Source organism: Symphodus melops (genome assembly GCF_947650265.1).
Source record: "Symphodus melops genome assembly, chromosome: 15".
Lineage (NCBI taxonomy): Eukaryota > Metazoa > Chordata > Actinopteri > Labriformes > Labridae > Symphodus > Symphodus melops.
This window is the reverse complement of record NC_136705.1, coordinates 21,041,806-21,068,847: the sequence shown is the minus strand read 5'-3', so window position 1 is coordinate 21,068,847 and position 27,042 is coordinate 21,041,806. Positions and strand designations below refer to the sequence as shown.

At 39.8% G+C, this 27,042-nt stretch overlaps 3 protein-coding genes across 9 annotated transcripts in view; 2 read left to right on the top strand and 1 right to left on the bottom strand.

Moving 5' to 3' along the window:
• LOC306835481 (A-type potassium channel modulatory protein KCNIP2) overlaps positions 1-16,078 on the top strand; it is a 91,747-nt gene extending 75,669 nt beyond the window's left edge. For 3 of the 6 annotated variants that reach the window (XM_079362043.1, XM_079362042.1, XM_079362041.1), the window contains exons 2-8: positions 12,747-12,871; positions 13,024-13,093; positions 13,479-13,549; positions 13,737-13,844; positions 14,113-14,217; positions 14,346-14,408; positions 14,901-16,078. In XM_079362043.1, the coding sequence (XP_079218169.1) occupies positions 12,747-12,871; positions 13,024-13,093; positions 13,479-13,549; positions 13,737-13,844; positions 14,113-14,217; positions 14,346-14,408; positions 14,901-14,948 (590 nt within the window). In that variant the 3' untranslated portion in view covers positions 14,949-16,078. Of the gene's footprint in view, positions 1-6,706; positions 7,557-11,933; positions 12,037-12,746; positions 12,872-13,023; positions 13,094-13,478; positions 13,550-13,736; positions 13,845-14,112; positions 14,218-14,345; positions 14,409-14,900 lie in introns of those variants that run through there. The other 3 variants (XM_079362044.1, XM_079362040.1, XM_079362039.1) reach the window with 3 other exon arrangements.
• A 936-nt stretch (positions 16,079-17,014) lies between these two features.
• cox15 (cytochrome c oxidase assembly homolog 15 (yeast)) lies at positions 17,015-21,142 on the bottom strand. Its single transcript, XM_079362038.1, has 9 exons — positions 20,850-21,142; positions 19,661-19,848; positions 19,461-19,583; positions 19,033-19,219; positions 18,701-18,868; positions 18,512-18,593; positions 18,188-18,342; positions 17,967-18,080; positions 17,015-17,880 (listed from the first exon to the last, which is right to left on the bottom strand). Exons 1-9 carry the CDS (start codon positions 20,922-20,924, stop codon positions 17,749-17,751), a joined length of 1,224 nt encoding a protein of 407 aa, XP_079218164.1. The 5' UTR covers positions 20,925-21,142; the 3' UTR covers positions 17,015-17,748.
• Positions 20,326-25,063, top strand: cutc (cutC copper transporter homolog (E. coli)). 2 transcript variants are annotated; one of them, XM_079362045.1, is made up of 9 exons: positions 20,326-20,668; positions 21,540-21,615; positions 22,026-22,085; positions 22,245-22,454; positions 23,537-23,572; positions 23,816-23,949; positions 24,075-24,102; positions 24,186-24,291; positions 24,401-25,063. In XM_079362045.1, exons 2-9 carry the CDS (start codon positions 21,546-21,548, stop codon positions 24,510-24,512), a joined length of 756 nt encoding a protein of 251 aa, XP_079218171.1. In that variant the 5' UTR covers positions 20,326-20,668; positions 21,540-21,545; the 3' UTR covers positions 24,513-25,063. The 2 variants fall into 2 exon arrangements, with proteins under 2 accessions (XP_079218171.1, XP_079218172.1); XM_079362046.1 differs by lacking the exon at positions 20,326-20,668 and adding an exon at positions 21,317-21,450.
• The last annotated feature ends 1,979 nt before the right edge of the window (positions 25,064-27,042 follow it).

Below are 27,042 nucleotides of genomic sequence, written 5' to 3'. Positions count from 1 at the left end.
ACATTTCTATGTAAAGCTATAACATGTGATTTGGAGTCGGCTGTTTAAAGGGAATGATGTGCAGCTGGACATTGTCATGGCTTTTTCAAATAAACAATAACATATGTATGCATTAGTAACAGGCTGATAAAGGTGGTACAGAATGTCAATACAACAACATATCATAGTCCTGACTCATGTAACAAACATTATAGATCCAGGCTGTGAATATGTTTGATTCTGTTGTTGAAAAATGATATTTTATTTGAATATTGGTTTGCACCCAAAGGTCCATTAGAGCTGTAACAGATGCTGTGCTGATTATACATGTGAACATTGAAGTTTGTAGTGACTCATTGAGAGTTGAATGGAAAAGTCTTACTGTATTTCTGGCTTTCTGCACAAAAGCCTTCCAGCAGGATTCACCAGAATAAAACATTCATGTTGGGCAGACGGTGGCTATTATTCAGCGTGCTTAACAACAACAAAGAGAGGCTACAGGCTGCTGTCAGTCTGCCATTGATTTAATGCCAATTTTGCTCACCATTCATGGCTGAATCCCAATTAGGGTTTAGGATAACTTTCCTTTATGCCTCTTCAAGCTGCTGGAGTTTTAATTATTTCACTGTGTTCCAACAAATGTTTAGTGAGGCTGGAAATGGTTTTAGATTCATCTGTAATTTAGCTGCTTCGACATTAATTCCACCTTAAGATTCGTCGTAATGGTCTTTTTAACAGGAAATCTTTCAAGCAAACCTTCAGAGGGCTAAAAGGCAGACCCTGTTAGCTTGCTGGAATACTTATTTTCCTTCAGTATCGACCCAGGTTCAGGATGTTTCCTGATTTGGCTCCTGGCAGGAAAAAGCCAGCGCAGAGTGTTTATGATTTGATGGAAATAAGTGTAAAGGATTGTTGTGAGCGATGCAAATCCAATTAAGATTGACTGCTGTACACTCAAAAACACAGGATGCATTTTAAAAAGCATGACTGCAGCTGGGTGTCAGAATAAAGCTTCAAAGTACACCATCTTTAATGCTGTGTGGTCTGCTTTGATTTTGAATCTGAAGCATCAGAGCAAACATGAGCATTACTGTCTCTTCCAGTGTTGCGTGTGTGTGTGTGTGTGTGTGTGTGTAGGTGTGTTTGTGTGTGTGAGAGAGTGTGTTTGAAATTGTTAATGGTTTGTGATCTTTCATTACCCACCCACTGTTTGCCTGGTCTCTGGAGTAGAATTTAAATGAAGGACAATAACAAAAAGAAAGAGACAGAATAGCTAGAGGTGAACGGCTCTGTGGAAGAAGAAGGATGCAAACAGAATGTCTTACATTGCACTGCCCCCTTCAGGTGAGGCAGATAATTGCAGCTTGTAGAGGTTGGAGGTTTGAAGCCTTAGTTTTTGTTAACCCAAGAATTGGAATTTAAAAAAGCTAAAATAAAAATCGGCAGTCATTGAAACATTGAAATTAATTCACATCAATGTCCATCTTGTGCCAATTCAATACATTAAAAATGTCTTTCCCTTGTTACAGTCGTTGTCATTCCTTCCTAGCTAGATTGAACAGTTGTAGTAAAGACATAACAAAATAAAAAAGACAAAATAGTTGTTAAAACTACATCTAGTAAAACACTTATAGTCTAATATGCAGTGATAAATAATATACACTTGTTTTTTCATTTGCCCCCTCTTCACTTAAAGTTTCCACGACCCCCCAGTGCCCCCTAGTGACACCACAGGGGTCAGGACCCCCACTTAAAAAAACACTGATCTCATCATGCTCAGCTAGTGTCTGTGTCTGGTTGAAGATTGTTGAACATGATCTTTGATCTTTAAACACCTGTTGGTACACCTAAACTAGTCTAAACTTATTTATCTTTCATTAAGGAAGCTGTTTATGTTCACAAATAATCAATGTAGTCTGATTTCTTTAAAAGGAAAAACCTCTCAGATCTCACCGTCTCACTGGATCATGTTCATTTAGTTTATGAGCTGCTCTCTGTGGTTATTTTGAAAGGACCCAGCTGCAGTAGCATGGAACAGTTTTAATCCCATGTTGCAGTATTAAAAATATCCTCAAAACCTAATGATCTATGTAAATGGATCTCTGCATTCACTTATTTAATTGAAAACACACTAGCTAAATGTTGAGCTCCATTTATCAATGACCTCCTCTGTGTCTCCCTTGCTGCGAGCGTTTAGACACACACATGCACCGCTCGTACGCATGCACACACACACTCCTATCTGTTAGACATTTAATCAGTTTTGAGAGGAATAATTTCTCAGGTAGATGTCTAAATATGGAGGTATTTCAATTACTGTGTCTGGCTTCAGGCAAAATACGTCTCATAGAGACTAATCAACTAAGGCTAATTAGCCTAATATTTTATTACAAGTTTGTGTGTGAGCATGTGATTGTATGAAGGTGTTAGCATCTACATTAGGAATAAAGTAAGTGAATAACCAATATTACAGTAAGATGAGAACATCTTTTAGGATATATTTCAGATGTTGCCTCCTCATGCGTGCTGGCTCTGAACATTTGAGGCTAAATTAAGCTCCTGTGGTTCATCTGTGATTCCTCCTTGCCCTGAAGGAACTCATCGTTTTACACAGGAAAGTGGAAACATCTGAGGAACTTTACTGGAAGCATTTTTTTTTTTTTTTTTTTTTTTTTTTAAATGCCACTACTGGCATGCTAATTATACAACACACTCTTAATTTCATCAACAACACTGGCGGTCACACAAAGTCGAGAAGATGGTTTCCATGATTAGTTTCACAAATAGGTAAAAGGGGCCAGATGGTAAGCCATCCTGGGTTTACCATCTTCTTCTTTGTAGCCATTTCACTCTTAAAGTCAGAAATCATCTTGACAACAAACAGTTTCTACATATAGCCTACAGTGCATCTGTCAGTGGTCCTTTTTGAGCAAAGTATTTCTACTAAGAGAGATGGATGTTTAAACACTGTTACTAAGATTTAGAGACTGTACCATCACTGTGAGCAAGATAACTGCCTAGACCAACAGTTTTGACATTGGATAGACTCTTTAACAGAATGTCTCAAAAGCATTGCTAAAAGCAGCAGATTTGAATGTGTACCTCACTTTCCACCAGCCCGTAAGGAAATGGGACTTTTACAGCAGGCAAACTGGTCAACATCTTCCCTACTCATTAATTTTTTTCAGCAGGTTTATAAAGGAGTGTTTGGTTGACTTAAAGATCAAATGTTACCCCAGAATTACTATCCATTGAAACCTATTATTTCTGTTACAAAATCTCAGGCTCGCAATAACGCTCTAACACAGCTAGCTGCTGTAGCTTCAGTTAATGGCTACTACTAGAATGCTCTAGATGTAAACCAGCACAGCTAATGGCATCTCATAGCGCAAAGCGGTTTGGCAGTATTTTGATCTAGAAAATAGAGACAAAGTTTTAAGTAGTCTGTCATATGACCACTGTAGACCAGAGCAAAAGGAAACCAGCACAGGCAGGTGGGCATTAACTTGCAAGGAGGATCGCATCGCTAATGTTAACCACATGACCAATTTGACATTTTGTACCCACAGTCAATGTGACATCGTGTTTATCGTGTTGTGCTCACTTTTTGGCTGTTGTTGGATTGTTTTCTTACCTTTTATGGAAATTAGTATTCTAATCTAAAGATATCATCAGACTCGTCTGCAGTGTGAGCATGTTAATACGTCATTCCAAGATTTTATTTGGGCCTTAGTTCAGTCATAAGAATTTTCTTAATTCATCTGGACAAATGGCCATTGGCAAATGGCAATTATATATGCCGTAAAGATCAAATGTTTTTTTTTTTTTTATCAGTTTTCGCATGCCTGGGTTTTTGCATCAACCCACCGCAAACATCCTTTTATTCTCCACAACAAATCAATTAGCACATAAATGGAAACAATTGTAGCAATAGTTTAGAAATCAAACCATGCTGCCAGAGGTCAGTGCCTTACAGTATTCTTAAAGTCACAGAGAAGTAGTGTTTGAGCAAACTTTTAGGAAAGTCAAATGGGAGACTTTATTTGCAGTGTATTGATCTTACATTTCTGTCTCAGTGTATGAAAGATGTCCTAATTTTCTCTAAGAGGTGAAGACAAATAGGCCCAACCAGACTTTATCTCTCTCGCTTTCATCCTTGATTTGTGTCTCCGACAGCAGACGGTGTTTGAGAATTTACTGTCCTGAATATGTCACTGTATTCAGGAATTTATGTAGCCTGTTTAATCTATCATGCCCATAAATGAATGCAGAATATTGTTAATCATAATACTTAATGTAGATGTGAAATCTCTATAGCTGACCAGCTGTGAAGTAATCCTTTTAATTGATTCCTTTAACGACCGTTTCTGATTATTATTTCTCCCAAAGTGATGTCATTTTGCGTGACCGTAAATGTTTTTTTATGGTAATGTCTCGTCTTTTAGCGCCATTAGAAGCCATTTAGATCTCCCTTATTGTATTTGGAGCGCTTGACCACCACAGTTGACTCTCTGTAAACATTAAATGATGGTGATGCCTTCTTTGAACGTTCTGGGTTCACTTTCTGACTTTGAACATGAACTCAGGCTGCAAAGTTAATGCTTGTTGTCATTTACCAAAGAGCATGAGTCTGCCTCTGATTAAGTGCTGGTTGCTCAGTCTCAAGAGGCTGCTCTAAGATGTGCTCTCCCTGGGGCTCAGAAGCAGAACTGTGACTCCAGGTCTCATTTTGGCTTTGAGAATCATTAATCACACGACTGACAGATCAGGCCCCCTGTAAACTCCTGCAGCTTTATCCTCCTCTTCATCTTCTGTTTCTCTTTGTCCGGCAGAGAACTGACCTGCTCACAGGCACTGAGAGACACACCCACATACTCATAAACATTACAAACTGGGAGACAAAATGATGCTTTTTAGAGTGCTTGGGACTAAATATTCTTGCCTCTTAGTCCCTGCATCTCTTTTTTAATATTGAAAATAGAGAAGCGGATGAAAGTGATGGAAGACTTTGAAGCCAAAGGTTGTCACTTACCACTTGAGATGAAAGCTATCTCTTATTAAGTGATGCACTGAGCCAACGCATTGTCTCTCAAAACAAATTCCAGATGAAGAAGAACAAAAACATCCGTCATTCCCTCAATTTCCCCCTTAACAATATGTTTAAGTTTCAGTAACAAAAGGTTATGTATTTTTGAATGGCTTGTGTCTGTTTGGAGAGAAGGGTAAGCTGCTTCCATTTCCTATCAAAACGGCCAAAGTGACCCTTGGAGACCCTCTCCTTACCAAATCCAAACTAAACTCTGCAGTTACTGTATTAAAACCCAGAGCCATGCTCTTATGCTTCGAGATGCTTTCCTAAATTTAACATCAGTCGTTTTGAATCACAGGTATTTTATTTCAACTTTGATGTATTTCTGTTGGGAAGGTCAGAGACAAGTGATGTGAGCCTGCTGACAGAGCCTTTAAACACTTATGTGTGGCAGTGTCGAGCATGGTAACAAACACCATTACTAAAAACTAGAGTCTTGAAAGCTGATGTGAGTAAGATACAAGTGTCTGAATTTTAAAATCAATGCACATAACCTCAAATAAAGACTGATAACAGGTAGTGAGAAGTTCTTACTCGCCAATAAAACCAACAATTGCTGATTCAACAATTCAAACTCGTCCAGTTTTCTTTAGAAGTCTTAAGAGGAACTATTGTTTGCATTGATTTTGGCGCACCCTGCGGACAAGCAGTACCTCTTTTCTTACAGCAAGAAAAATATCCTCCTTCTTTATCTTAACTGTCAAATGTATCACTCATCGGAAATCTTGTTTCTGCAGTATAGTGGAAAAAAACTATATATAATGGCCATCCTAATGGCAATGGTAAAAAAAATTATATTAATATTACTTTCTATGCGCTTCATAGTCAGCCTCCTCACAATAGCATTAAGGGTTTCAGTAAAAGCTCCACGTTAGATGTTCTTTCTCAACCTTTAAAATCATCTTGAAAGTAAACAGAGTCTTTGGATCGGTATCCCGATTCAGGCTTTGACATTTCGCCTTCAATCTGAACGTCAGCGAGGTGTAATGGGGCGACGAAGTGATCCCCTTTCTGTACCATCTTTGGAGGTACAGAGACATTACAAAGGGGATACGGGATCAGGGGAACACAGCACTGTGTGTGTGTGCGCATGTCTGACTGTGTGTATGTGCAGCCCTCGCTTTGCCGTGCTTCTAAATCACCAATATTACACCATTGACATGACTGTAACAAGGATATGATGACATCTGAGCTTAGTGAAGGCACTTTTGCAAAAACAGCAGTCTAAAAAGGGATAGAGTTTTCTTTCCTATCCTGCATGACCACATCACTGCCTCCCTACTCATATTTGGAATCCGAGTTAAAAGGCACATTCAGAGCGAGATTTCACTTCCAGTTCTTCAGAGATTGCATCTGTCAGTGTTCCAGATGTGACATCTATACCCCATCACATCCCTACTGTGCTGAATGCATATGCAAAACGTGCTATAGCCAGATAACACCTCCAGGCTGCTGCTGCTTCACTCGGTGTGTGTGTATATCTGTGTGTGTGTGTGTATGTGGGTGTGGACTTTACACTCAGGGGAAATTGCCACATCTGCGAGTTTGTCCACGTTAGCCGCAGGGTCAGATGCTCCTCCCTTCTGTTACTTTCTAATCATTTTTTCCTAAATTTGTCCTTGATTTTGGTGATTTGTTTTTGCATATATATACCCCTGGTTGTAATTATTTCTTTCTTTAACGATTCCCTTTTGCCCCTCCTCTTTTTATATCTCACCTACCAATGAAGTGTTTTCATTCGTCTCGAGTTTGTCCCCTCTTTCTGTTTCCCCTCTCACCCTTCAAGAAGTATCCCTCCCTCCTTCTTCTTTCTTCCATCTCCCCCTCCTCTTTTCTTCCTTCACTCAGCCCCATCACTGACCCAATTAAAGATAGGGAGGGACACCGCAGGAGAGAGACAGAGGTAAGGAGAGAAAGAGAGGGAGGACAGGCAGCAAGAGTAGACGGAGAGAGTTTGAGAGTCAGTGGCTGGGGAAAAAAAGCAGAAAGAGTCTGAAAACAATTGCAGCCAACCTGCCAGGACCCACATGGCTTATTGTCCGAACTTCACCATGAACTTTAACAGCCTTTGACAGATTTGGAGGTGGCGGGGGTGGAGCAGCAAGCCGACAGTCTTGCTACCACGCAGTTACCGCTCTGGATGAAGAAACGAGGAGAATAGCAATCTACCTTCTGTAAAGAACGCAGGCGAGGAGCCGTGCGGAGAGAGGATGCCTGAATACTACCGGCACATAGAGGAAGGCTGAGAGGAGAGGCTGAAGAGACGAAGACGGTGCATTCCTGGTTGGAGCTGAGGGGGGGGGAAGTGGTTGCCCTGGGGCGAGAGACAGATTTTTTGTTGTGAGAGAAAGGAGGGGGGAAAGGATGCATCTGTTCTTCCGAGACAAGTGGGAGTTGGAGGGGCTGCAGACTGTTGGGATTCTGCTGGTGGTCTGCAGCTCCCTCAAACTGATGCACTTTCTGGGGCTTATCGACCTTTCAACGCCAGGTGAGATGAATGGTAAGAGAGCTCGAGAGAGGCACGGACTGAGCAGTGAAAATGATGAATATGGTGAGAGATAATGGGACTTATACTCTCTATAGAAAAGAAGGGAGGGGGTGTGTCTACATGTTCATTTGTTTGTGTTTCCAATCAGAATAAAACTTAAAGTAGTTTGTCCTAATTTTCTCACTAAATAGCTGTCACATTCGTCACACCTATTTATGGTACTGACAAGTGTGTGTGTGTGTGTGTGTGTATATGGCTTTGTGTTTGCCTATATGTGGTTGTTTGTTGTAGTGTGTGTGTGCTTGGTTTTGTCTGAGACTTTAATACTAAAGCACACACTGTCAAAGTTCAGCAAGGTGAAACTGATGATTACGCTGTATATATTTCAAAAGAGATTCAAACTTGTGAACGAGACACGTAAAAATAGAAAAAAATAATAAGTGTAGGCCCATCCAAACTGTGGAAAAGGGAATCTTTGAAATTGCTCCTCATTGATGATGATGATGTATTCAAAGATTCACTTTATGCAATATCTGAATAATTCTTTGTGTAATCATTTAATTTTCACAAAATTCATCTGGAGGGAAGATGTGCTTTTTAAGATAGATTTCATTTTTGATTGTATTTTTGCCGAAGAGATATTCCACTGATTTGTGTTATTACCAACATGTTGCTGGTCATAAAGAGTTCTGCAGTTCAATATTTTCTCTGCTCTTAAGATTTGCATCGACCTAAAACTATTTCTGGTTGTGTATTAATTTGTTTTATCAAATTTGAAGCTTAGCAGGTTGCACTCTTTCATTTAGCTATTTACCTTTTTTAGCAGTCATAGTAAAGGAAATGCATGCTACAGAGCTGCTGGACTATAATCAAATTGGCACCATTCAGTTACAGGCATCTTAACCATAAGGCCAACCCATGGCCTAACATTTAAAAGGAAAGCAGAAGAGGCATTTACCAGGCAGGTAGGATTTCTATGTTATCAGCAATGTAGTGTTTTAGGAGCTTAAGGCATAGTAGTAAGGAACAAAATCTTTTCTTTTTCGGCTTTTGTGAGTCCCCCAAACCTCATTTATGTGCAATATTTAGTAGCTGGAGTGCAGAAGCTAGGTTGTGAAAGTGGGAGAAGATAAATTACATTAGGTGGGTCCCAGCCCTCATTGAAAAACCAATCATAAACTAACTGAACCAGCATGCATAAAGATATCATTTAATGAGCCTTTTTGGGAAAACCACACCGTTTTTGTTTTGTTTTGTTTTTTTAAAGATGCAGTTCTGCACCTCTCATCAGGTTTAATGCTGCATCTGCACCATTAGTCTTGTCCTCTATCAGCAGTATAGTGTGTCACTGTGATTTCTTATTGTAACATGTTGGCTTTCTTCAATTTCATTTAGGGATTTCATGGTTTCGTTGTTCCTTAAGAAAATCCTCAAATCTCTGGGGTTTGTGAAAAGCAAAGCTCCTTCAAAAGTTATATTGGCAAAAAAAAAAAAAATGCTTTGCCATCAAGCTAAAAATAGACCTGTTATTCTTATATCCTGAAGAGCTATGATGGTGTGTCAGTGTAGCCCGGGGGGACACTGTTGAACTCTAATTGCACAATAACTACATGACACTCTTAAGTAAGAATGTAATGAAGCTGCACAACAGCAGAAAAATCCAGACAGTGTATTTCTGCCTGAAGAGATGTAGACAGTTTCCATCTTTCTGTCCATTCAGCTAAAATGAAAGAATTTCAGGTCTCATTGTTTTTGCCACTCAAAGAAACAATTTTAACTTCAAAGGCAGACGATCGAAATGTTCACATTACTTGAAAAGCCAAGTGAGGAGAGACACCTTCTTGTATTTGAACAAAGATCTGTTTTTAACCACAGCCTTCTGTTATGTGAAATATTCAAGAAAAAACTTTAATATTAAGAGTTGTTTCTTAGTGGATGCTTTTTTTAAAATAAGCTTGGAAAACAGCTGTTAAAGAGAGATTTCTCAAAGATAGATTGATTGATGTTGTATTAATACAATATGTTAAAATGCGATCCCATAAAATAGTATAGGAAACAATACCAGACCATGGGAACAATTGGATACAATACCAAATAATAGGATACAAGGTTCAATACAGTATGAAGATAGATAGGCGAGTACAATTCAAAACGATGGGCGGATAGATACAATATATTAGATAGTACATGTTAAAACAGAGACTCATAGATATGACAAAAGAATAGATATGAACTCTATGATGTAAGGATAGCTGGATACAATACAATAATTGATAATTGATATAATTGATCCATATAAGGATGTATTGGTATAGACTGATAGAAAATAACATATTGTAAGAAGTGAGAGGTTTTAGAAGCATGTTGTATGAAGTATAGGGGACCATAAAGAGTGTGTGTGTGCGTGTGCGTGTGCGTGTGTGTGTGTGTGTGTGTGTGTGTGTGTGTGTTAAAATCAGGTTAATTCCTCTGAGATAATATCTTTATTCCAAAACAGACTTAGCCAAGACAGCCAAAGCCCACTTACTCAAAGGCATCACAACAAGCACAAAATATCAGTAAAGGACAAAATCACAGAGGAAAAAAAGCCGGGGAGAAGGAGAGAGGCCTGTGAGATAGAGAGGGAGGAACGTCTCAATCTTAAAAGACGCATTTCTAAGAACCTGACAGTTTCAAGTAGATGTGGCTTTCATGGTCTTTACAAGTATTTCAAGCATCATTTTCCATTCAGAGCAGAAGTGCTTTTTTATTTTTGTTTTTAATCTATCTTCGTCTGAGCATTCAGGACAGACGTTTGAAATTAAATTTAGTCCACCCACATCCATAAACAATCTGCATCTCTAACACAATAATAATCAGATCTATGGGTTACTTTAGAAATGTTTTACTTACTCTTAAAAACTATCATCTTTAATGCTGTCTTGAAATTATATATTCAATAGTTCTAACCCAGGCTTCTGTGATCAGTATCTTAGAACATGTATTTTATTATTGTATTAGTATCATTGTGCTAGATTATAACAAAGGTATAAATAAAGCTTCTGCTACATTGTGTGTAGCACTACAGTAACAGTATTTTTATTGATTGTGTTCTAAGAAAACATTAAATGACATTGAAAAGTATTTTAGCATAAAAAAGTTACAACCAGACGTCGAAACAATCTCACCTTCTCTAAAAGCTTCTCTTCATAGATAAATATAACATAAATAAAGCTGATACAGAAGTGCATAATCCTGCAAGTGTCCACTTGAGGCTGGCTGCAGAAGCACTGGAAGGCACGTCCATGCAACATATTTGCAGCCTTATGAAGGAATCAAGCTTTGAAAGTGGCCTTATTGCTCATACAAAAGAAACATGCTTTGTAATTACACCTGGATTAAAGCTAGATTTTTGAGGCTTGTTGAACAATTTCTGAAACAGTTCTTGAAGGGGAAACTAAATCATATCACTGCAAAATGACCCTCCATGGTTGATATTGAAATGTAGTCATCTGTTTGGTTCATTTGGAAAAAGGATAATGCACTTAAAACACAGACCCTGCCCCGAGGCAGAGGGCTGGGCTTGTACTAGGAAGCTGATTGCTTTTAATGATGTACCCATTGGACAATTTTCTCTGCCTGTTCTGGCTCCAAATGACACCAGAGACTCAGGTCAGGGGCACCAGAGAAAACAGGATGACACGTCACAGGGGATATATAGCTGTGAGGGGAGGTAGTATGGATCTACTGGTTTTCACCCCATCATGGCTTTCATCACTCAGACTGCTGGGGTCCTGCTTAAAGGGGTACGGGGACTGTTACCATGGAAACTAGGAGGAAAAAGTAAGTAAAAGGGTTCATGTGTGCAAATGCGTCTGTCATTTTCACTGTGTGAAACACAGAAAAACGGGCATCATGAAATGTGTTTGCTTTGAGATGAAATGGCTCTACAGTATGCTGGTATTTGTGATGGGCTCTTTTCGAGGCGGTTTTTCATTACATTTGTCTTGAAAATGACTTTCTACTGTCACAAACTAAATCCTTGTTTAAGCCGATAGTGAATTAAAACTGTTGATGTCTCTTGAATTTGTGCTCTCAGCTGGTTTCTCACAGGGTTTGCTGAAAGCTCCATTGTGATAAGAGCCAGTCTGATGAGGGACACTGTGTATATCTAGGGTTCTCGCTGTGTTGTCGTTGTGTGGCAGTATCCACATGTTTGGAGTGGTAGTTGTGGTCTCCCAGCACTCAGCCAGGTCAGCAGGCATTTTACAGCATGATGTCGTTGTGTCTGTCCGTTGCATGGAGTTTGGTTCAACAGGCAAGTGTGTGTGTGAGACATTTGCAGACGTGTGTGTTTGCAAGAGCCTAACCTTTGTGATATATGGTTGGTGATTTCAGGTAATCCTTCCAACAGCCAAAGCAAAAAAACCATAAAGCAGCGATTCCTCAAGCTGCTGCCATGCTGCCAGCCCTCGGTTGCTCCCTCAATCAGTCAAAGCAAGTGCTCCTTTACTCTCTATGTACTCACTACTGTTCCATGTGTCCTGCCTCTCCGGGGAGTTGAGAAGATTCACCATTTAACCCTCAAGTCATATCATGACACAGAAAAGCACTCAAACTTTTGAAAACAATATTTTGCTGCTAATGGGTCACACCTGTTTTCTCATGTTTTGATTTGAAGTGTGTGCTGTTGATGTTGGCAATAGCCTTTGGCATGTCTGTGTGTGTGTTTGTGTATGAGTGTGTGTCGCCTACTTTAACAGATGATGAAGCTGATGTAAAGTAGAGGAAGGCTTAAAGGTTTCAAAAATGTTTATGACACCTGCTGTAAGTTGACAGTTTTGTTTTGTATTGGTGGGAAACGCTATGGCCTTGCTACAATAGTTATTTGTTTAAAATTGAGGTTAAAAAAAGTGGGTCCTAAAAGTCTAAAAATATTTAAAAGTGACGTGCTATGAGTTGATAGTTTCCTTTGAAATAAGCTGTCTTAACTACACAGTTAGCTGTTAGCTATCATTGTCAGGAGTTTCTCCACTACAATAGACTCTGCCACCTTAATAAATAGTTCTATAAGTGCTGTATACTTAAACCTCACTGCTGAGCTCCTTCTCAGCTTGATGACTTATTACAACGAGGTCATACGCACCCTGGAGGCAGTTGTGGGTGCACTTATGATAAACGATAATTGACGCTGGTCTCTTTCTCCCACAGACAGCGTGGAGGATGACTTTGAGCTGTCCACTGTGTGTCATCGCCCTGAAAGCATGGACAAGCTGCAGGAGCAGACCAAGTTCACCAAGAAGGAGCTTCAAGTCCTTTACAGGGGCTTCAAAAATGTAGGTGTGGCCAAAGAAGCCAGGATTGACAACAAATACACCTTAAAAATGTGTAGTTGCATCATTGTTATTACAGCATGACCTGATGTTACCTTTATATCCTGTGCTAGACCATAACTAATGAGTTTTCTTGACTCACGTTTGTGTCCCAGGAGTGTCCGTGTGGTGTGGTTAGTGAGGAGAACTTTAAGACCATTTACTCCCAGTTCTTTCCACAGGGAGGTGAGTTATCAACTCTTACCTGTAGATCTTTACCCTGTTTCTATTATACACTTTTATTCAGCCTTCTCATTTTATCTGCAATAAGGTTAAATTGTAAATTTAACCTGTTTAGAGCTACACATAAAGCTTTTCATCATCCCACTGAAATGAACATAATAATGTCATTGTAGATCTGCTCTGCTGAACTATTGTAAAGCACTGCAAAAAGTCAGGGGCAGTTTTTGATTTCATGATATGTAGCTTGATGAACATCTAGCCTCCAGTTTTATTTGAAATAATTTGCATTTCTTTGCTATAATTAGCTCGCTGAAAGTCCCAGCTGTTCAAAAATGTAACGTCATTTTTTGAGGGCATGCAGGTTATCATAAGTCTCTCTCTTTTGCAGATTCAAGTATGTATGCACATTTCCTGTTTGAAGCCTTCGACACAAACAAGAACGGCTCTGTTAGTTTTGAGGTGAGTTTGAGTCTATCAGCTTCCATTTTAAAGATTAAAGCAAATGTGATCCAGGGAAACTTGCTACCACTGCAGTGTCCATACAAATATAAATTCCCTGTAAATAGCTGCCAGCAGACATTAATGCTGTGTCAAGATCTAAGACATGCCCAACACTGCAGTCAATAGTTTTCCCTTTCAATCTCAGGATTTTGTATTTGGCCTGTCTATCATATTGAGAGGGACCATTAATGACCGGTTAAACTGGGCGTTCAACCTTTATGACCTGAACAAGGACGGCTGCATCACCAAAGAGGTAACATACACACACACACACACACACACACACACACACACACAGGCACACACTTGTAACTTTTCTCTGAATGACTTGCCGTAATGGCTTCTAATCAGGGCTGTAGCTGCTAATGAGGACTGCAAGGTCGTGTCCATAATTTGTTAATTGTTCATTTGAATATTTGGAGGAAATTAGGTTCAGAAATGAACTCCCCAGGACATTTATCACTGTGTGCATCAACTTCTATTTTAATACTGAGAACTCCCTTTTGTTCTTCTCTTCACAGGAAATGTTGGATATCATGAGGTCTATTTATGACATGATGGGGAAATACACATACCCCAATATGCAGGACGACGCTCCAAGAGATCATGTGGAAAGCTTCTTCCAGGTCAACATCAACAGTCTGCATTATTTAGTGCCACAGAAATTTGACAGAGAGGAAGATTTGTACGACAAAACAGAGTACCAAAGTTTTGAAAATACATAAGTAAATATTTGGCTCCCTTTTTTTCCCAGAAAATGGACCGGAATAAAGACGGGGTGGTCACCATAGAGGAGTTCATTGAGTCATGCAAAAAGGTAAGGCAGAAAAGTTTTTTTTGTTTTTTTTTTACAGTAAAAGATATTTTGGAAAACAAACTTATTTGCTTTCTTGTCAAAAGTTAGATGAGAGGGAAGACAACACTTTCATGTCTGTGCTTCAAGTATGCAGCAGAGACAAAATGCTGGTAGGATTTCCTGTGAATCCAGGAATTTACTTAGCCGGGCCGGGCTATGAAATATTTACAGCACATGACGCGTCTGAAAACCACAACCTGTCGTTTAGAATTATTTTTTTATGTGGACATAAAACAAACAAGCCATCAAGTGTGTATAAACGAGCTTAAAATATTCTTGTATTGTAGGTCTTCTTATTTTATTTTTAGTTACTTTGGCTAAGGTAGCTCATTATGTTAAAGTAAGCCAAGCTAATTGTCTACTCGCCTTATCTTTGTCCATATCTTACAACATTTTCAAAATACCCCTTTCACTTTCTTTGCCTACCTATCCAAACCTTTTGTCTCCACCTAGGACGAGAACATCATGCAGTCCATGCAGCTGTTTGACAACGTCATCTAAAAGCCTGGATCAGAGACAAAGCGGGCACCAGGGAGGGGAATGTGTGTGTGTGTGGAACTGGGTTTAAAAAAAGAGAGAATGTGTGTGTATGCCTGTTTTCAGACTTGCAAGTTTGTGCTTGTGTCGAGAGCCATGAGTCCAGAGGGCTGTGAGAGGTCCACTCCCTCTTCCTGGACCCCTGGTGGTATTTCTCCAAGCACCAATGGAGGTAGCCTAACACCTTCGCTCAACATGCTGAACCTTAGTTGTACCCCAGAGAAATAAGACAAAGCAGCGGGCAAAACGAAGACTGTCCTTTTTTCTTTTTCTACTTTCATTTATTACCATTACTAATGGAGCCTGGCAGCCTGTAATGGTAATCTAAATGTGTCCTGGGATTACTTTTCCCCTTTTTCCTCTGTGATGGCCAAGATTTGGATTTTTTAATCGGACCCCATGTCTCTGTGCATGTGGATGTCACACCTCCCTGGAGCTACCAGACTGCTCATACCCCAGCCATGAAAATAGATATGAGTCCGCCGCCATCTAGTGGAGTAAGAAAGACACTTCTTTAGGAAACAAATGATAAATTTGAGATCCCGGCGATCCTGTTCTATGGAGGATTTTCACCACAAACTGATTTCAATATCGCATGATGATGTCACTAATATCCAATTATGTATTTACAGAGATACTCCAAAGTCTGCTTGTCTGTCTGCTGTTCCTAGTCATTCACAGGTGCCTCACCCTCTGTGTATGTGTGTGTGTGCACGTCTTTCAGAAAGAGATGTTGTCCATCTTACCCATGTGAGACTCTTAAGAATATCCCCTTCATAGGTTTCTGGAGGAATAGTTCCCGGCCTTCCAAATATTACAGTCCTAGCTGTAGGTGTCTAATGACTGTTGTACATTTTTAGCATTCTCAGTGAAGTGATGTTAGGCAGTACAAGGTGGGGATTGCACTATAGTCAAAGTATCGAGCTGTTTTGACCACCCCAGGGTCAACACAGGACTTGACTACCACAGTCATACTCGTCTATCAAAGGGAAGTTATTAGATTGCAGATTGTATTTGTGAACTTCTTGTAATCAGAAAAGTCATGTGGTTGTAGCAGGTTCTGCCACTCCTCCCCCCCCCCCAAAAAAAAGAAATCTCAAAATTAGGTTAAATCAATTTCAACTAGGTTTAGTATGTGTGTGTACCTTTTAGCGAGAGAGACATGGTTTAGTAACATTGTTTTTTATGCCCCTCTCCATTTTGTTTTCTCCCTCTCTCTGCAACACCAAAGAGAAGATATAAAGAGGTATTCAAAGCCACTCTAAGTTCAGACATGAAGCCCACCTGCGGGTGAAGAGAGAGGGAGATGCTGTGCTGTACATGAGGCAAGGGGCAATCAGAGATAAAGTATATTATCTAGTATCATGGTCTACATGATACTAGATAATATGGTCTGTCCAACATGAGGTGTAAACCCATAATTTAAATCCAGATAGTTGGATAATTTTCAGATTTTTCTTGGTTTGCTTCAGTTCGAACAAGAACTTGAAGATTGTATGCGTAAAAGAGGCACTAATGACATCATTCAATAGGCGGTGGTGTCTTTAAATGCATATACAAATATGGAATAGCAATAATGTTCTCTACATTTTTAGGGCGCCTTTCCATTCACCCAAACCTTTCAGTCCTATTCGAGCACAGTTCAGGGTGCATTAAGGCCCTGATGACAATATGCACTTCCCACAGTTAAATTAGTTTTTTCCTGTTTGATTTTTTTCATACATAATTTATTTAATGGGGGGAAAATAGATCTGCTCCGATTGTTCTTTGCCTACAGTCTTGAACTTTCACCTCTGACCACGATTAAAAGCTGTCTATACCCGCATGTACTGTGTCTAGAACAATGAAAACCTACTAACCCGCTGTACTGACTGTCTAGTTAGCTAGCCTCAACTGGTTGCATTACGTATTTAAATTGTGTATATTTTGTACAGAGACAATAAAAATCACAGTTACTATGCAAAAACTTGGACATGTGTTTAAATTGTAAAAGCTGCGACCTAATCATCTTTATTGAAATAAGACAGATGTCAGCTTTACTTTTAATTTATTTTTAGAGGTACAGTACAAAGCAAAAATCAAGTCTCCACATATCTTTTTAATATAGTGTATCAAACGAAAGCAACATTGCATAACTTAAATATACATCATTTTACAATCAATCCAAAAAGCCACATCTGATTCCACTTAAAGGCAGTGTGTGACAATACAGAATATTATCCTGTTTTAACTGTGGACAAAAACAGCTGCAAATCAGTCAACTTAACACACTCCTGCATGATTCTGACTGTATATACCCTTCAATCAAGATCCTTCTGCGGCATCATTACAGCTGAAAAGAAAGTACAATTTGTCCTGTTTTGTTTTCAGCGTCCTTGTTTGATTTCCTCCTGAAACAAAAAAAAAACCCCACCTCGCACCAAGTTGTCATCCACCGATAACAAAATGCACCCAAAAAAGAGTTCTGTCAATTCCTGACTGCCAGCCTTGATGTATTCTTGTAATTTCAGTCATTGACACTCATAATGTCGCTGCTTCAGTAAAAATGTGATGGTCAAATTCAATCCCACCTCATGAGGTTTTACATTGCAGCACTACAGGATAACGGCTTCAACAGATGCATAATGAAGAACAGCTAAACAATCAATGCATCCACTTCCTTGTTCTTTGTTCCTGGACGCATGTTCAAGTTCACACTTCTGACTCTGAGAGGGCTTGAGGTGTGGCTAGTTGGGATTGGATTTGTCCATAAAGGAGCAGGCATTTACTTGGGCATCTTGCGGAGCTCTGCCAGAACCCAAATGGCCAACGATAGAAGAGCCACGGAGCCGGACTGGTGAGTGGCTGCCAGTGGAGTGGGAACATACAGCAACAGGGTGCTGATACCAAGGGCGACCTGAGAAACACAAACACATAGTTTTGAGTAACACTGAAGAACGAGGGATGGAATGGACTTGCTTGTGGTCTGACAAACAGCTTTACCTGTCCATATGCCATTGCTGTGAGGAGGCTGATGGCGATCTTGGCCCTTCGTGGTAGCACCATCCTCCTTGAGAAAAGATAGAGGCCTGTAATCGCTGTCAAAGAAGAGATCGCCTAGGAAAGAGAACACAAAAGATCTTCAACAACCATTCATAGGTTCATGCTTTACTGTGCTGAAGGCTTCAAATGTTTCCAACACGCTTATCTCTTTGACAACATACCAGCACTCTGTGGTCAAACTGCACTGTTGTGGGGTTTTCAAAGAAGTTCTTGAGAGCAGGGGAGAACGCCAGCAGATCATCAGGTATCCATCGCTCTCCCATTTTAGGGAAGGAGTTATACACTAGGCCGGCATCCAAACCAGCCACAAAAGCACCTGAGTAACAACATTTGTAAAACAGTTACACATATAGAATCTATTTAAACAACCTGCAGCATTAGCTTGTATGCTATGTATCTCTGAATATGCTATAGAAGACACCGTAATGTACTTCCTGTGCCTCAAACATATGAGTGTATAGATGTGTGAGATAAATGTAGACTACCTGAAAGGGCAGTAAGGAAGACGAGACCACCTGTACCCTTCGCAACCCTCCTGAGCTGCATGATTTGTTTGGTGTCTGCCATCTGTGGGTGACAAACCAAAGTTCAATGTCCGATTGTTTCTAAAGAGCTGGACAGAAACCACAACAGTTGGGGGGTTTTTTTCTGTAGGAAAAGGACTTCCTCTGTACCTTGTGAACGGGCAGGAGCAGAGTGAGACCTGTCCACAGACTGGCGCAGTAGAGCAACAAGGCAGAACCAAGGTGAGCACTTAGGCGATACTGGCTGACCCGCGGGATGTCGTAAGACTCGGGCTTCTCCTCCAGACCGCTTTTCACCATGTACCACCCCAGAAGGCCCTTTGATGACACACAAAATGATTCACCATGTTATGTGTGACCATAACCTGACCTCCATACAACTTGACATCACTGATCTCAACGAATTAAGCAGTAAGTAAATAACAGTGCAGTAAGGATTAACTCCCAATGAACCATAAAACCAAAGCAGCACTGAGTCTTACCTGGAAGAAGACAAATCCACAGAGTCCCAGCACTTTCCCCTTCATGGAGCGATTGAAGTACCCTTTCTTCCAGAAGTAAATTGTTGGGAGGATGTATGCAAGTCCAACTAATCTACCCCACATGCGGTGACCCCACTCCATGTAGAAAATAAACTTAAACTCTGGCAGAGTCATGTCATGATTCATTCTGGGAAAACAGAACAGAAAGACATCTATCTTTAAATATAAATACCCAAACAACAGTTTTGACAGGAAAAAAAACTATGAAAAAAGATTTTAATAAAACTTACATTAAAAGGCTTTTATCTATAAAAAGACAAGTCAATCATCTTCAAAAGTCCTGTTTTGATTTTCTGTGATGGAGACTTTTTAACTGTACAAGTTTGCTATGTGTGTTGATAATGTAAAGAGAAAAGACCAGGCCTTACATCTTGAACTCAGGAAACTGCTGGTACTTGGAAAACTCAGCCTCCCACTCTGCCTGTGACTGCGGTGGCTTCATCTCTCTCACCAGATGCCAATCAACCATGGAGAGGCCCGACTCTGTTAGCCTGAACGATTCACGTTAACGGTCAGTAACACTTAAACACAAGGACAACGGTCATAAACACAGGCACATCACTTTTACCTCGTGACACCTCCCAAGACGACAGCTCCCACCACCAGCCCGCTGCAGCCGAGTAACCAGCGACCTAGTATTCGATTGGTGGCAGTGTTGGGGACAGTCGCTGCCGCCGGCGTGGAGGAGGCCCCCACCTCTGCTGTGATGGTGCTCTGACCTCTCCTCACAAGCCACTGTCGCAGCTGTGGACTTCGCTGATTAAAAAAAGGAGAGAGTGGACTTGAAACAATGCTGGACAACATGAATTCTAAAAATCAGTCTTCATAAACAACACATTCATCTCTCATGTTTTTAAAACCTGAGTTCAATAGCCTACAATAGTTTAAGCTAAGTGCAATAAAGAGACTTTGTGAAAGCAGTTCTCATTTTAGTTTGATGACACTTTGTAAAAAATTATAAAGAAACATGAATCACTATTGTGATCATAGTTGTCAAATACACGTCTCCTGTCTCTTTTTTGACCCTGTTGGATGGTTGACCAATGAGTGTGGATCTCCTTGAAGTGACCTATCGGTTGAAAAGATATGTTTTCCTCGACACTTTTTCCCAGTTTTTGCCCCAGTGAATGGAAAATACATGTGAGTCTGTATGCCGAGAAATGCAGGCACCTCACAGGACAGTGTGTACTGTAGCAGACACTTTACTATGCTGCCGTGTTTTGTATTCCGCCTTTAAGTTCCTCTCCGGACACTTAAGATACACAAACTGCGTGCAGCCCAGACTGGCGCAGACTTTAATGAGTCTTCGGCAGAGGACAATGTGTGTTTAGTATCAACTTCTGATGCTTTGTCATCCAAGAAATACGCTTAGTATCGTTTTAAAAAAACCTTTCCGGAAGCGTGTAGTTTATAGCAGGCATTATAACCCAACCCTGGCGTCCATTAGTCTGACACCCTGATGATGATGATGATGATGAGAGTTATGACAGGTTAATTTAGCTGTTTGGTGAACTGATACACGAGTACGTGACTGCTGTTGGGCACCACAAGAAGACAACTTTAGCTACCCTAAAAGGTATGAATTACAGATAGACACAGCTAAAATACTGAAACGAAGGGATTGCCAGATAGGTTTGCTTTACGAAAATGTTGGTCATGACTTGTTGTGTGACACGCTGACGTTATCTATATTGCAGTAATGTGTCTGACCTTTTCCCTGCTAATGCTAGCAGATTTCGTTAGCTATATATACTCACATTGCTGTGCTGAAATCCTTTCCCAGCGTGTCTGCAGCTGCAGAGTAACGTTGTCCGTAATGAAGACAGTAACATCGTTGTTTTGTCCTTGTGTTTGTTAGCGATGAACCGGTCCCCTGCGATGCTATTATGAAAGCTGCAACTTTGGTAGAAAGAGATGCTGCTACTGGGTGTTACAAAACCATGTTTCCTAACTGCGTTCAACTATGACCTCATGACGTCACAAAATATATGCGCATTATTTTTTTTGTTTTATTATTATTTTTATTTTTTTGTAGGATGTGAAACATGATACTTTACACAGAAACAAAAAATGTTTTTTCAAAATGTATTCTAGAGAAACGGTGAGTGGGCATGTTTTTTTTTTTTTGGCGTATCCCTCACGGGCGGCTTCTCTTTTACTGCCGCCTGACAAGCGTAAAAAACAAGAATAGCCCCGCCCACCCGTTTAACCCTTCAAAAAAATCCAACTAACCGGAACACGCTTATCTTTGTGTAGTGGCTTGTTGTTGGTGCTGAAGTCTGTCAGTGCCATAAACAACATGTTTATTTCATATCGCTATCTGGCGGCCAATGAGTCGATAGAAAGTGGATTTGACAGGTAGTTGTTGTGATAGTCACACTTGAAAACTAAAGACACATTTACTTGTTAGTTATCAAGTCATTGTGTCTGTGTTTGTCTCTGTCCAGTTAAGCATGGCAGAGGACTTTTTAATGGAGGTGTGTGTGGACTCCGTGGAGTCGGCTGTCAATGCTGAACGAGGAGGTTTGTAAATGTGCAAGTAACACTGCTTTTTTTTCCTATTTGAAACATTAAAAATAGGAAGTTTCACATGTCATTGTAAGTAAAGGAGGGCAAGGTTGTGTTCAGTAAGACACAACTATAAGTGTTTACTCACAGCGCTGCATTTTCAGAGCATGCCATTGTATTTAAATGTCAGACTACTCTTGTATAGTCAGTATGTACTAGCCAATCAGAGACAAAGTAGGGGAGGTTATCTCTTTACCATCCTGGGAAAACAAAATGCAGCATCCTACTGATCAATCATTGGTGTGAATCACATCATTTAGAAGTGAGTATACTGTGTGGAGATCAAGATCAAGTGGGTCTGCTCCGTGTACCTGCGTATACCCTGCACTACACCACTGAGCCTTTCTCTCTCCTCCTTCTGACAGGTGCAGGTCGGCTTGAACTCTGCTCTAGTCTTCTGGAGGGAGGGCTTACTCCAAGTCTAGGTGAGCAATGTTCTGTTTTGTTCATCTCAAACACACACACACACACACACACACACACACACACACACACACACACACACAAATGTAAGCATCTGCTGGGACCAGATGAGCACATAGAATCATATAATAATAACGTCACCATTTTTTTCTTTCCCAAAGGTCTGCTGCAGATAGTTAAGCAGTATGTCAAAATTCCAGTCTACGTCATGATACGGCCCCGTGGTGGAGACTTCCTGTATTCTGACCAGGAAGTGGAGGTGATGAGGAAGGACATAGAGCTGATGAAGAGCCACGGGGCCGATGGACTTGTGCTGGGAGCCCTGACTGAGGATGGACAGGTGGATGCAGAGCTCTGTATGGAGTTTCTGGGTAATGTCTCAGTATATTCAAATCTTATTGGACACTGAACAAAGGCAAAAAAGATGCTCATTTAATCATGGTGTTGAATTTCACAAAACATTTCAATGAAAAATTCACCATGAATAAATGAAACATGTTCTTTAAAACTTCACCAAACCAAAAACCTCCTCGGTAAGATCCTGTTTCCAAAAATGTAAACTTAACTCAGTGACGTTCCAGTCCTATAGTTCTTTTATTGATGCAGGTGAATCACGGGAACACCTTAAAGTGAACTGAAGTTTTTCACATTTATTAAGAAGAGATTTGCTTTTCCTGCCATCAAATTTAGAAATATTTCATGCTTGAAGATATATTCACCTGAAAGTACAAATCAACAAAATAAAATGTGGAAATCATCCATGAGAAGGACAACAGTTTTCGGAATCACAGTTGAAGAGTTTGGATCATCTTTATCTCTTTAAATCAACACTTTTTCAATCATTAACATATTTAAATTTCTTCTATGAGAATTTCTTCTCATATCCCCTTAGATATCCCATCCTCGGGGTCATCTCCTTTTGAATCATAAAACTTAAGAAGATTTTGAAAAGCAATATTAGCTTTGGAATTTTCCAATACTGTAATGCCTGGCTGAATCGCATATTTTCTTTACAAACCATACCAAGACATTTATTGAACCTGATGTGCTATGAAGCTATAGAGTCAAAGAGATAGACTCAATTGCATACTTTCTTATTCACATATCGTCCAAACTGTGGACAAACGGTGCTATTGTTGCAAGGAGCTTTATATATTCCTTCCAGAGTTTATTTTTTATAGTCTGACAGAGCTCATGGAAGCTGTGCGTCCTACTCGCTCTCCTCTTGCATTCACAAATTTGTTTGATCCATCTTGTCTTCATAATGACGGTTCAAGAATGCATCTTATACTATATAGTTAAAGTGTCTGCTTTAAAGAAATCTTTCAGTAGTTGGCACACAATAACCGAGTGTCAACATGGAGTGTGAAGGCTGACATAAAGGACACTAATTATGTGACTTGCCTTGTTGCTGTTATTATTATTATTCTAACTCAAACCTTTCTCTCATTAGCTGCTGCTCGACCTTTGCCTGTCACTTTCCATCGAGGTACCATTTTCCTTTCTTTTTTTTTAATCACATGTAGATTTCAAGCTTTTCTTTTCAGCCGACACAAATCAGCCTGATACTTCATCATCAAACGAAACGCCTCTGTAGAATCCAAACGCTTGAGGCTGCTTTCCTGTTGATTTGCTGCTTTGTTAGGCATCTACAGAGTGCAGTGTGACTTAATAATACATGTAATCAAGTCTAAAAACACACTTGATCAAACTAATAATGATCGGACTGCAGCTTTCGACATGGTTCATGAGCCGGCGGTTGCTCTGGAGACTCTGGTTTCATTAGGATTCCAGCGCGTGCTCACAAGTGGCTGTGACACCTCGGCCTTGGAGGGACTCCCTGTCATTAAACGTCTCGTAGATCAGGTATGCATAAATGACATGTACGCAGTCATGTTTGCCTGAAAGAACATTTTCATCATTTTATCTATGCCAATTTGTTATTGTGAGCAGCTTCACCAACTTTCTTTACCTTTTGTTTCTCTCGATAGGCTAAAGGGAGAATTGCCATCATGCCAGGTAAATACTTTAGCTTTTTTCAGGTATGTTCTTTTGTTGCTGTTTTTTCTTCCCTCACTTTTATTGTATTTTTTTCATTACAGGAGGAGGTATTACCGAGAGAAACCTGCAGAGAATTTTAGAGGGGTCTGGGGCTCAAGAGTTTCACGGCTCAGCCCGCTCCAGTAAAGATTCTGCCATGAAGTTCAGGTACACTTTATTCAAGCCTCAACTGAAACTCATTACCATGTAAATATTTCTGTCTCTTGTCATTTTTCTAGTTCTGTTGCTGTCTGTGTAATTGTGTTTCCCTGTGCAGGAACACCTGTGTAACGATGGGAGCTGCTTTCTCAGCACCTGAGTACGGCCTGAAGGTGGCAGATGTGTGCAAAGTCAGGACTCTGAATGCAATAGCCAGAAACACATTGTGAATGGGTACTGTATAATCATCATGACAGTGGAAAAAAAAAAAAACCACAAAGGTGATTGTTGATCATTTTACAGATATGTCATTATTTCCACCAGATCAACAAGATATTTCAGTGTTCTTTTTTTTAAATCATTGATTAGTCCTTTGTAAAACAATCAAATTATTTCTCACAAGAAAAGACTGATGGATGTTTTCTATATATCAGTTTACACTTCTGTGTGGCCTCAGAAAAAGTGTAATCGATTTCACTATAATGAAGTGCTATTTAAGCAGGGCCGCCACTGATTGAGTATTTTTAACCTTTGCCGTACAGTGGCGGGTGAATTATTTACATCACTCCTTGTTAAAAGTGGAAGATACAAAGCTGTGACCTCCTGTAATATTTTTTAACGAGGACAGAAACATGACCTCATTCAGTTTTCTCAGAATTAATCCAAAGTTTTAAGAAAAAATTAACAATTCAGTGCACTTTCTTTGGTCGTACTGTTCTCTACACTGGGGGAAAAAAAAGAAGTCCCTTCTTCATTTCATTTATTAAATATGGTGTACTGATGCAGACTCATGCTTCGTTCATTAAGCTGTTAATGAGGTTTATGTGTCATGTTACTATCTTCATGCTGGCTATCTAATCTCATTGATTCTTATGGATGATTGAACTCTGGAGCTAAGGCGAGGCACGTTATTGTTGGATTAGCACATGTCAAACACAGGCAATACAAAGTGCTTTACACAAGCAAAGAAGAGCATTGGGAAAAAAACATTTGAAACACTTTACCAAAAAAAAAAAATAATAATAATAATAAGAGAAGTACTTACTAGAAACATTAAATTAAATGACCGGTAAAAGGTTAACTAAAGAACAGTTCAATATGTGGTTCTTTTGGTTCTGGGAAGAACTTAATAGACTGTCTTGAAGTTGTTTGGTTGTAGGACTCGGCAAAAGACGAAGTCAACCCTGATGGAAATGAAGCATAAATCTAGCCTGGACCTTTGATCTCTAAATATTGCTGTTTGTTTAACATGATAAAAAGCTAATTGGTTTATGCCCATTTGTGGGCCCTGAAACTCAGTCTGAAGTTTATTTGAAATATCAGGGTTTTTATTAAATGGGCTCTTTATCTTTAGCATCAAAGCAAACCAGAACTTCAGTTTGTTTTTAATTTCCAAATACAGTGAATTAGATAGATAGATAGATAGATAGATAGATAGATAGATACTTTATTGATCCCGAGGGAAATTCAAGTTATCAAATTATGTCTTGTAAATAAAAGAAACGACTCATCGAAGCTTGTTTTCAAGTATTTTACATCACACAGGTGCTTTCAATCTACTTGACTGAAAAGAATCCTTAAGTCAGCCACAATAACATATTGTGGTTTTTGTTTTTCCAAGTCTTTACCACATATTTATGACATCATCTCCGCTTTATGAAACACAGAATTGTAAACTTTTCTGAAGTACCTGCACTTCATCATTATGTAACATGCATATTGACTGAGCTGATTGGTTCTATGGCTTCTTGTGATTGTGAGTCACACACGCTCACCTTTCTACATGGAATCATGATTATAAATCCTAGCACAGGGCTCGTCACATTCTGGGTTGGCTCCACGTGCCGCTGCTGTCCCTTGAGCTATGTGCACACATGACTCGACCAGATACCACTACTGTTATCAAACCTACCGTAATGATTAACAGTCATGCTGTAAAGTCATCTGTCCTGGAGCCATCAGAAATGGTGTAAGATAAATCCTCCACATTATTTAATGCTATTAATGGGTGTGTTTGCAGAAATGTTGATCACTTACTTTTCTACAGAGCTTATCTAACTTTGTAATGCTGAGTGTTAATCAAATGTTTGCAGTTTAAGCCAGGATTATTAAAATGTTTGCTCTTTGACACTACCATGGGTAATTATGTTTACCTGATTATTCTGTCACTCTTCTTTTTTTTTTTTGGGGGGGGGGGGGGGGGTTTGATGAGTCAGGGTGACATATTCATGCAAAGGCTTCTTTAAACCCTGAAACAAACTCACATCTACCAAAGCACTAATCCTTATGAAGTTTGTTTTAACACAATTTCCTCCCAGAGTGCTTTGTTGACAAGTCAACATCAACTTACCCTTCATCACCTCAGTGCGTTTACATCAAATGATGTTGATGACTTTGCTCACCTTATGGATGGACTTTGAGAATGTACTCCTAGTTGAAGGGATACATATCCTCAGTTTCTCTTTAGTCTCTGCTTGGCGTCATTCTCTTGTAAACAGTGAATATTTTGGCCCTTACAGCCCTCCTCTTGTAAACAATAGGAAACAGACGGAGAGGGAAAAAAGCCAAGCAGTTAGCTTTGTTCTCAATTCCCCGCCCAACTAACCATTTCTCCTCACAAATACTCTGCACAGTTTTTTTTTTTCAAATAACACTAAAGTGGCTGTAACCCCACAAATCCATTTGAATGCGTGATGGCCTGAAACTAATCAAATGTGACTCGAGCTCACAAATGTCTCAGTCCAGACCGAGGGACTGCAT